Source organism: Melopsittacus undulatus, unplaced genomic scaffold, assembly GCF_012275295.1.
Source record: "Melopsittacus undulatus isolate bMelUnd1 unplaced genomic scaffold, bMelUnd1.mat.Z mat_scaffold_49_arrow_ctg1, whole genome shotgun sequence".
In the NCBI taxonomy this organism is placed as follows: domain Eukaryota; kingdom Metazoa; phylum Chordata; class Aves; order Psittaciformes; family Psittaculidae; genus Melopsittacus; species Melopsittacus undulatus.
In genome coordinates, this window is record NW_022994370.1 from 753,902 (window position 1) to 764,493 (window position 10,592).

General features: G+C 58.0%; 2 protein-coding genes across 2 annotated transcripts; both read right to left on the reverse strand.

Annotated features, from left to right (window-relative positions):
• Window positions 1-1,964: 1,964 nt before the first annotated feature.
• LOC117438577 (hydrocephalus-inducing protein-like) lies at window positions 1,965-4,480 on the reverse strand. Its single transcript, XM_034074049.1, has 6 exons — window positions 4,455-4,480; window positions 4,207-4,357; window positions 3,730-3,960; window positions 2,889-3,113; window positions 2,272-2,423; window positions 1,965-2,178 (listed from the first exon to the last, which is right to left on the reverse strand). The coding sequence occupies exons 1-6, from the start codon at window positions 4,478-4,480 to the stop codon at window positions 1,965-1,967; spliced, it is 999 nt and encodes a 332-aa protein (XP_033929940.1).
• A 2,467-nt stretch (window positions 4,481-6,947) lies between these two features.
• LOC117438578 (hydrocephalus-inducing protein-like) lies at window positions 6,948-10,141 on the reverse strand. The gene is made up of 8 exons (XM_034074051.1): window positions 10,057-10,141; window positions 9,907-9,968; window positions 8,964-9,191; window positions 8,584-8,694; window positions 8,266-8,424; window positions 7,416-7,696; window positions 7,021-7,240; window positions 6,948-6,959 (listed from the first exon to the last, which is right to left on the reverse strand). Exons 1-8 carry the CDS (start codon window positions 10,139-10,141, stop codon window positions 6,948-6,950), a joined length of 1,158 nt encoding a protein of 385 aa, XP_033929942.1.
• Between the last annotated feature and the right edge of the window lie 451 nt (window positions 10,142-10,592).

Consider the following 10,592-nt stretch of genomic DNA (forward strand, 5'->3'; position numbering starts at 1 on the left):
TGGTGTCATCGGCAAACCTGCTGAGGCCGCACTCAATCCCACTGTCCATGTCAGCGACAAAGCTGTTGAACAAGACCGGTCCCAACACCGATCCCTGAGGAACACCACTCATTACTGGTCTCCAGCTGGACACTGAGCCATTGACCACAACTCTTTGTGTGCGCCCATCCAGCCAGTTCTTTACCCACCGAGTGCTCCACCTATCAAATTGATGTCTCTCCAATTTAGAGACAAGGATGTCGTGTGGGACAGTGTTGAACGCTTTGCACAAGTCCAGGTCGGTGACATCAACTGCTCTAACCCTGTCCATTCGTTCCATAGCCCCATCATAGAAGGCCACCCTATTGATCAGACAGGATTTCCCCCTAGTGAAGCCATGCTGGCTGTCACCAAGCACCTGGTTGTTTTTCATGTGCCCTAGCATGCCTTCCAAGAGAATCTGCTCCCAGATGTTGCCAGGCACAGAGGTGACACTGACTGCTCTGTAATTCCCTGGGTCATCCATTTTACCCTTCTTGAACATGGGGCTTGTATTTCCCTTTTTACAGTCATCGGGAGCTTCACCTGACTGCCATGATTGTTCAAATAGGATGGACAGTGGCTTAGCAGCTTCATTTGCCAGCTCCTTCAGGACCTGCAGATGGATTTCATCAGGTCCCATGGACTTGTGCACGTTCAGGTTCTTAAGATGGTCTCGAGCCAGATCCTCTCCTACAGTGGGCCTAAGGTCTTCATTCTCCACTTTTTACCTTTAAGGGGAACCACCTGAAGTCTTAACCATGCTTTCCCAAAGAATCTTAGAGAATAACAGAATCATAGAACTGTTTGGATTGGAAAGAACCTAAAGATCATCTAGTTCCAACACCCTGCCACAGGCAGGGACACCTCACACAAGATCATGGTGCTCAAGCCACGTCCAACCTGGCCTTGAACACTGCCAGGGATGGACCATTCACCACTGCTTTGGGCAACCTGTGCCAGTGCCTCACCACCCACACAGGGAACAATTTCTTCCTTCTAGCTAACCTGAACTTCCTCTGTTTCACTTTAAGCCCATCACCCCTTGTCCTATTGCTACCGGCCCTGATCAAGAGTCCCTCCCCAGCATCCTTGTAGGCCCCTTCAGATGCTGGAAGGCTGCTATGAGGTCTCCACGCAGCCTTCTCTTCTCCAGGCTGAACAGCCCCAACTTTCTCAGCCTGTCTTTGTACAGCAGCTGCTCCATCCCCCTTAGCATCCTCATGGCCCTCCTCTGGATTTGCTCCAACAGCTCTAGGTCCTTCTGGTGAGGACACCAGAACTCTACCCAGTGCTCCAAGTGTGGGTCTCATGAGAGCAGAGTGGAGGAGCAGGATCACCTACCTTGACCTCCTGGTCATGCTGGTGGTGATACAGCCCAGGACACAGGGGGTTTCTGGGCTCAAGCCCATGCTGAAGCCAGCTCATGTTCTGACCCCCAGGCCCTTCTCCTCGGGCTGCTCTGAATCACTTCTCCCTGCAGCCTGTAGCTGTGCTTGGGATTGCCCTGACCCAGGGGCAGGAGCTGCACTCGGCTTTGCTGAACTTCAGGAGGTTGGTCACCTCTCCAGCATGTCCAGGTCCCTCTGGATGCCATCCCTTCCCTCCAGCACGCTGACTGCACCACACAGCTCGGTGTCCTCAGCAAACTTGCTGAGGGTGCTCGATCCCACTGTCTGTGTCACCAACAAAGATGTTGAACAGGGTCTGCCCCAACACCGACCCCTGAGAGACACCATTCCTCACTGGTCTCCAGTTGGACATAGAGCCACTGACCGCAGCTCTCTGCGTGCAGTCATCCAGCCAATTCCTTGTCCACCGGGTGTCCATCCAGCAAATTCACGTCTCTCCCATTTAGAGACAAGGACGTCGTGTGGGAGGATGTTAAATGACATTTATTTGCTCCAGAGAGCACGAACGTGGCAGGAAGGGCCGGGGGCAGCTGCTCACTTGCGGGGGGAGGGCAGGCCCCGGAGGTGGTAGATCCAGGAGCCCCCAGGGCAGGAGACCACCAGCCTGCTGGTGACAGGAGCCGGGCCGCCCGCGAAGGAGACGGTGATGGTGGTGCTGCTCTTGGCGCGCAGCACCTCGGGGGCCCTGACGGTGAAGCCCGGGTGCTTCACTGCGTATTGGAACGCCGTGGCCTTCCGGAAGACGTTCCTGAAGGAGATGGAGGTGGTGCCGCCGGCTGGGATGAGGAAGGGGCCCTGGGCTTCAGGGGGCAGCGCAAGGCCAATGAGTGGGATGCAGTACTGCCCGCCCAATGCAGAGCTGAGCTGCAGCGTGGCCTTGGCTTCGCCCAGCTGGCAGGGCTCAAAGGTCACTTCCACGCTCAGGTCCGAGCCCCCAGCACTGGCGGGTGCCGCACTGATGGATTTTGCCGTCTGGAAGTCGGCACAGTCGGTCTGTGCAGGGGAGACAAGAGACCATGGGGGGTGGGTCACAACAGCAGAGCCAGCACATCGGGAAGAACACGATGGTCCCCTGGCCCTGGCCTGGCCCACCCACACCACACTCCTGGTGAGTGCCTGCGGGGAATGGGCACGAGAACTGTGCAAACGTGCCCAGCAGGGACAACCCTGCACCCAAGCCCCAAGACACCCGACTGCCAGACCTGGGCTGCAAGGGGGAAGCAAGCCCAGGCACCGTGGCGCCTGCAGAAGCAGCTCCAACCAGGGCAGCAGACACGGGCCCGCAAGGGAGGACAGTGCAGCTGGTGACAAGCCCACACCAGTGGGAAGACCCCTGGGCTCACATGGCCACCCTGGCTCTGCCACGCCAAGCCAGAGGCACTTGGAGCCCTTGGTGGAGAGGGCTGGTGCTGGCCAGAGGAGCTGCCTCCCAGCCAGAGCCCCGGCAGCCGCGCTCACCTGTACGAGGTACTCGGTCTTCTGCTGGGCAAAATGCCGTATTTTGGTGGTGATGGTCTGACGGGAGCCCAGCCTGGTGCGGAAATACACGGGCTTCTCTGGCCTGCTCCAGGTGGCTTTCAGCTGCAGCGTGTAAAACAGAGAGCCCAAGTCGCTGCTCTGGAGCACCAGCTGCCCGCTGCTCTCACCCGTCTGCAGGGGCTGATACTCCAAGACAAGATCCGCCTGGGAGGAAGGAAGGAAAAAGCCACTTTGTCAGGCAGAGGCAGGGAACACGTGTGCCTGACAAGGGGCAGCTGGTCCCTGCTGTGCTCAGGCAGTGCCAGAAGGCTGGGCTGCCTTCCCCGCTCTGACTCCCCTCTCTCGGGCACAGCCTTGCTCCTTCTGGGGGACGGTTCACTTAGGGACAGATCCCAACAGCTCACAGCCCTCCAGCATGATGCCAGAAGCTTCCCACCATAAAAAGCCCCTGTGCTCCCCCAGGGCACACACCACTTCCTCTCAATCCAGGCTGCAGACAACCTGGCCATGGGCTGAGGCTTGTCCTGCAGCCACTCACAGCTGGAAGCACCACACTAAATGAGGGGCACGTGGCACAAGGACCTGCCACGTGAGGCCCACTTGCAGCGTGTTCCAGGGGGCAGCAGGGCAGGCTCCACCAGCGCAGGATGATGCCCACTGGGGATATTCTCGCACACTGCTCCCTCTCTAGATCATCGGCAGGGAGCTGCCACCACGGAAGGAAGCCCCACATGGCTCCTTTCAGGCATCACCCTTCAAGAGCATCCCCTCCAGCCAGGAGCAGGGAGAGCAGAGGGAGCCGGAGGAGCTTTGCCCCTACCTTCGACTGTGCAGGGACAGTAAAGTGCTGGGGAACGCTGACGTCGGGCACTTTGCAGTTGATGTCAAACGTCACCGGGACAGGCAGAGGGTTGTCCACCTTGACGCTGGAGGACACTCTCTGCCGAACAGCGGTGCTCATTTGAACAGTGCCCATGGGTCCTGAAGCCACCACCTTGAAAGTCACCATGTGGAACAAGTACTCTCCGGTTGTCTCATTGAGGAAGGTCACCTAAATCAGACAGAAAGGGAAGGGCTGCTCATTCCACACATGAAAACAGACCCAAAAGAGCCCACTGAGCTCAGCGCCCTGCTTCCAGGAATGGCTGTGAGCACCCACCGAGGAAGAGCACAAGACCACAGAAAGCACGTGCGGTATTTCATAGGACCTGTGCACGTGGAGGTATGAAGAGGCATGTAGCTTCTCGGTGAGCCAACAGCTCCTTGAAGGGCCCTGCAGACCAGTGTCCTCACTTACCTTTGCCCTGAAGACTCCTTCTTTGTAGGAGAGGAAGGTGAGCTGGTAGTCCTTCTTCGCAGAGCTTGGCACGTCCATGTAGGAACACCCCTGCAGCACAGAACTGCTTTCCAGGTTCTCTGGTTTGAGCATGTCAATAATCACCAGGAACCTGTGGGTGAGAAGGACACAGTGAAGGTCAACACGAAGGACTCCCATAGGATACCCATCGTGTGGGGGTACAATACAGCCCCTCTCACCCTCAGTGCCTCAGGCACAGGGCACCAGCTCTCATCCCCCTTGGAGGAAAGCCCTCCATGTGCCTCTGCACAGGCAGAACGTGGGTATGGGCAGACACGGCCAAGGAGGGGGACAAGCTTTCAGGAAGGAGCTTCCAGGCACTTCTACACTTCCTGGGCTGGACTCACCTCTGTGGTCTGTGCAGCCAGTTGGACACAGGGATGAGCTCCGTGTGGCACTTCCTGCATGGAACCTGCCGGGAAATGGCCCCTGAACACCTGGGGGCTTCAGCAGTTCCTTCCAGGTGGTAGCGTAAGCCTGTCCCGTCCGGCAGGGGGAAGAAGATGGAGCCCTACAGACAACGAATAGGACAAGTCGGCTCTGGAGCACCCCTGGCCAGCCCCAGGCCTCAGGCTCTCACTGCAGCAACTTCCAGCACGCCCAGCTGGCAGAGCTCTGCCTGCAGCCCTGTCCCGTGCAGGAGGAGGCACCAGCATCGCACCTGCTCAGAGCTGGTTGTGAGTGGGTGCATGGCCCACAGGACATGGCACAGCTACAGGACACAGAGGCAGCATCTCTGGGCAAAGCAAGGAGACACGGGCCCTGCAGCAGAGCTGCTCTGCACATCCCAACACTCCCTTACTGGCCACACTCACCTGGGCACGTCCCTGCCAGCCTGTGCTCATGCAGGGACAGCCCTGGGCAGGGGGTGCCCGTCCCTCATGAGCTCCATTGCCTCAGTCCTGCTGGCCTTAGCCCCAACAGCACTGCCCAGACAGCAGCCTCTAAGCTGGCACAACAGGGGCCCACCAGCCGTGGGCCATGGAAAGCTCATATCCATGATCATTCTGGGTGCCCGTGGATCCCAGACACCTGCCTCTGCCATCTCCTCTGCCTCCATAGCAGCTGAAAGCTGCAAGACTCCTCACGCAGGCTCTACGTTAAAGACATGCTGAGCACGTGCAACCCTAAGGGCACAGATCTGCTGAGCACCCTGGAGATGGAGACCAGAAATCTCTGACCTCATTTCTGGCCTACTGTAAGGTCAGCTGGAGCGGGACAAGGACCCGGCAGCTCCAGCACCCCAGAGCCCTTCTGAACTGACCCCTTGTGGCACAGAAAACATTGCAGAGGGGCCAGTCACCCCCATGTGCCCAGCCTGAGACCTGCAGGAAGGGCTCCTCCCACAGCTCCTGCATGACTGTCAAGAGATCTCTCTCGTTTCCCACTTGCCTGTTCACGGCCAGGAGGGCACTGAGAAACTGCAGGGCAGCTTTGCCCTTCTTGCTCCCTGCAAGCTGCACAAGGACAGGCACAAGTGGTTGTGCCCAGGGCTCGGAGAGCCTGTGCAGCCGTGCGCTGAGCGTGGGGGTCTCTGAGCCCCCTGGGCTGCCACAAGCAGCCACCAGGAGCTGCGCAGAACAAACTTCATTTCTTGGCCTTCAGAAAGCCTGGCTCTTTAGGTCAGCTGCTCCAACACGTTTGGTGTCAGGCCCGAGTTCCCATCTGCCCTTTGCCCGTGCCTGGCCCCCAGCCACCACAAAACCCAGCTTCCAACAGAGGGCACAGGACACCTTCAGCTTGGACAGGACCTCTGAAGGTCATCTCGGCCAACCTCCTGCCCAAAGCAGGGTGAGCTACAAGGGTCATGCCATGAGGGTCAGCACACGCTGGCACAGCTCACGTACCTGGTGCTTCTTGTTCTCAGAGCTCATGGTTAGGGGTCTGTAGGTGACCTGGTAGACCTTTTCTTTTTGCCTGGCCTCCAGATGGATAAATTCAGGCCCTTTCCAGTATTTCCCCTCAATGATGGGCTGCAGGGTCCAGGCCTCGCTGCTCGGGTTGGACAGGAGGATGGTCTGGCTCTGCCTCTCACGCACATGGCAGCTGAAAGTCAGTGTCTGTAACAGAGGAGCACAGAGGCTGCTGGGTCGTACCCACAACCCTTCCCACTCTTCTCACGCTGGCTCTGCACCAGGACCTGGAGCACAGGGAGCAGCTTTTCCTTGTCACATGCAAAAATTACGCTTTGGCCATAGCTTTTGGAGTAAATCAAGCTGGTTGCTCTTGAAGAAGGGAGCAGAACAAGCCTTTCACATGCTGGGTGAAAGGAAACGGGGAGTCCTGAAAGGAAACTCCTGTGCAAGGACAAGATCTGCAGCCACACAGCCCCTTCCTTCGTGGGCAGGAGGAAGAGCTCCACGCTCTCTTTGGGAGCAAGAGCCAACAGCTCCCAGACTGCCCCATCCCAGGGACTGGATGCAGATGCCTTGCCCCTTCCTACTGCTGAATGCCCTCCCCTGTCCCAGCAGGGGGGAGAAGTGTGGCTGCAGGTGCAGTGCTGGGATACATGGCATGGGTGCTGCAGTGCAGAGCCAGGACAGCTGAGCTGCTCACTGGAGGAGCAGCACCTTGAACAGGGGAGAAAGGCAATGACAGGGCTCAGGAATTCTGGCAATCCTGCCCAGCAGTTTCTCTCTGGGATACCCCAGCACCAGCGAGTCTGTGCTGACAAGTGTCCTTCAGTTCCTGCCCTGGGAGAAATGTGGTGCAGATGCTGGGGTCCAGGGGCCCATCCTGTCCCTGCTGCGTTACCTCTTTGGGGCCAGGGGCCTCCACGCAGGATCCTGCCAGCGTAAGCCGCAGCGCCTCACTGCCCTGGATGAAGCACCGCAGCCCCTCGTACTGGACAGCCTGGCTCAGCTTCGAGGGGCGGAAGGTCACAACCAAGGGGACATCCATCCCTGGGCTGATGTAACCCTTTGTGGGGCTGATGGAAAAGTCTGGCTTGAAGCTCTCCACGTCCCACATAAACCTTGCCGAGGAAAGCACAAGGACAGGAAAGAAGGATTAGCCACGGGGAGCTGTGAAGGCAGTGTAAGCCTCAGTGTGAGGCTCCAAGTCTCTCGTGGGCTTTCCCACCACATCTCAGGCTGACACTGAGCCACCTGGCAATAAGGCTTCAGGCTGGGCAGGACCTGCTGCTTTACCTGACTCTCGTGTCGCCCGCGTTCCGCATGACGACGCGCCGGCACGTGTAGCTCTGCTGCACCACGGCTCCAAAGCTGAGCTGGTCCTGGTCCAGGCTCACGAGGCTGCCCTGGCAGGAGCCCCGCACCACACAGAGGGAGCGCACCAGCCCGCGGCACTCCAGCAGCACTTCTCCGCTGAACGGCTGCATGCGGCGCTTCGGGGAGAAGGTCACCTCCACTTTGCAGGTGTCTCCTCTGCCCTTCAGCTTTAGATCCTTGCTGGGCTTCAAGCACAGAACCTACCCGAAGAAACGAGTGGAGACTATTTCATCTGGCAAGTGAGCTGTGGAGCCTCCCTCACCACACTCAGGGAAGAGGCTTCCAATTCCTCTTCTGTCCCCACCAGCACTGCCCCAGTCCCACTCATTCCCTCCTAGGCATTCCTAGGGAATACCAAAGGTGTTTTCTACCATGTGTCCACCTGGTCACGGCGAGGTCAACTCTGTCTTCTAAAGCTTTCACATACGTTCCAACAGAGCTGCAACTCTCCCTCTTTCAAGATTCACCTCCCTCACCTTTCCACATCTAAAACACATGGCTGCATCCTGATGGATGTGTCTAAAACAGGCTAGAGGAATTGTGCCGCCTTCTCACTTCTGGCTCTCAGGGAGTCCTGGCACCCAGCTCAGCTGAAGCATTCGCACTGCAGGCATCTGCTGCCAGAGCAGTGCCAGCAGGCAGGACAGGGCAGGCACAGGCAGCCAGGGCAGCCCACACCTGAGTCATTACCTACTAGCTCCCACCCACAGCAGCTCAGCGCTCCCTGCAGGCACACCAAAGTGCTCTGCAGAGAAGGAACGGGCCTTACCCCAGCTTCCTGCAACTCTGGCACGGTGGACGTGACCCTCAGCTTAAAGGTGAGAGGGGCTGCACTCTTGTTGGCTACGGTGACCATCTTCTTCACCGTCTGTCCAATGCAGACGTTTCCCAGCTTCACCACCTTTCCTGGTGGATCCACAACGTCAACCTGAGGCGGTAGGGATTGATATCAAGGAAAGAAGGAGAAAAGGCTTTCTGCCACTCTAGTGGCAGAAACCCAAACCATGGGAGGCTGGGGAAGAGATGAGGAAATGAGAAAACCATGCCGGTTGCCACCTGGAGTTTTAGCCTTTAGATTTCATCTCACCTTCATTTTTATGCCCCTTCCTTGGGCCTCAGCATTCAGCTTCTCTCCCGGGGCACACGGAGGCAGCAACAAGCTGTTGGGGCTGTTGTCATCTTTTGGTGTCCGTAGGGGCTGTGCACAGAGGGAAGAGAAACCATAGGCAGGATGAGTTTCTTGACCTTCACCATGTGAGCAGGCTCCCCAGCCGAGCCATCCCCTCCCACATTCCTTCCCCCCAGGGGCAGGGATTATCCAAGTCCCTCTGCAGCCTGCCAGCAGAGCTGGCTAACCCTGGAAGGCCACCAGGCTTTGCCCTGCGCACTGCCCCCGTCTCCCTGCACAAGCCTGGCCATGCTGGAGTGCTGGGAATCTACAGAGTGTGCACAGACCTTCCCCCTCACCTGCTCCTCAGCAAGGTGCTGCTGCTCAAACTGCACTGAGTAAACCTCACAGGGCTTCTTCACCACCACTGTCCCCTCTTCCCCATGGCTCTGGGGCAGCAGCGGTCCCAGCTCCAGCTCTGCGGGGATGGACTCCAGCCGTGGCTCCAGACCACGTCCCAAGACCGGCACCTGCAGGCGTTGGCTGCTCTGGCAAATCTGGATCTGCAGCTCGCCCCGGTAGCACTTCTGCAAAGAAGCAGCACAGAAAGCTCCTCCGTGAAGCCCCAGCTGACAGCACCTCCAAGTCAACAATCGCCCAGGGTCAGGGGTCTTGTCAGCACCTCCAAGCTGAACCCAAAACAGGTATTTACTTAGAGCAGGGGCTACAGCATCTGCATGGCTCTCAGGAACTGCAGCGAGTCCTGCTCTGGAGCATAACTGGACAGTTGGCTCCCAGGTGGATCTAAAATGGGCTATCAGAGGTTTTCACCTGGGCATGGGGGAGCGCAACGCTCATGAGAAAGGTCTGCTTCCTCAGACACAGTCCTGGCACTGCAGCACCAGGCAAACATCAGCTGTGTGCAAGAGGCACCTGAGCTCTCACTGGACACAAATAAGGATCATCTTCTCTGCTCAGTGCTTGCCTCTGGTCAAAGCCAGACACGAGACGCTGAAATCTCCACGAGCAATTGAGATCCCTGGGACTGTCCCCAGGCATGGAAGCACTTGTGTCCATCCTGTCACACGCTACCAGTTTCCAAGTCACGGTGGCCACATGCAAACTGCCTTTGGGAATGCTCCATCATTTAAGCTGACTCCCGAACTGCTTGGGAACGTGCAGGGGAAACTGAGGCGCAGGAAGCTCCACGTGGAGGCAGAGCTCATCCCCCGCTCCCTGGGCTGGCCTCTCCTTACCACACTGCCCTGCCAGACCTCCTGGCGTGACACCCACCAATCTCACCTCTTCCGTGGGTGAAAAACGGACTTGGACGTGGCACTGCTGTCCTGAAGCGAGGCTTCCAGCTGAGGGCAGCACCTCAAAGCCACAGGGCACAGCCTTCATCTCCTCCAGCAGCTTCTGGTGCTCGCTCCCTGGCAGATGTTTGTCCACCTGCGCACACAAACCAGTGGCGTGAGGTCTCCTTGGTCTGTGAGGACAGACCCTCGGTTCCTGCAGTGCTCCGAGATGCTGGCATGGTGCAGGAAGCACCTTCATCCCACCCAGACGTGGACACCACTGCCTAGAACTGGAGGGCAAACATGCTGGCAGGGCAGGCAGATGGGGAAGCAGTGTCCTCAGAGAAGGAGGAATGGGTGAAGATGGCAGAGAAGTGAAGCATCAGCTAGTGAACAGGCCCAGGTGAACCAGCCTTGCTCTGTACCCTCAAAAGCTTCCTCAAGCGAGCTGCAGCCCAAGTGCTCAGGCAGCCAGAGGGGCACAAAAGGCACGAAAGGCAAAGAGAACCCAACAGAGAAGTTGTGTGTTACACGTTGTCTGTGCTTTACCTCCTGAACAGGATCAGTCATGCTGATGGCCCATTTACAGGGGACCTGGAACGTGTTGTGGAGCTGGATGGTTTCTTCCTGGCACTGCCCACACTGGACAGCAGAGAACTCCAGCCTGTCCCTGGACACGCAGAGGGACGG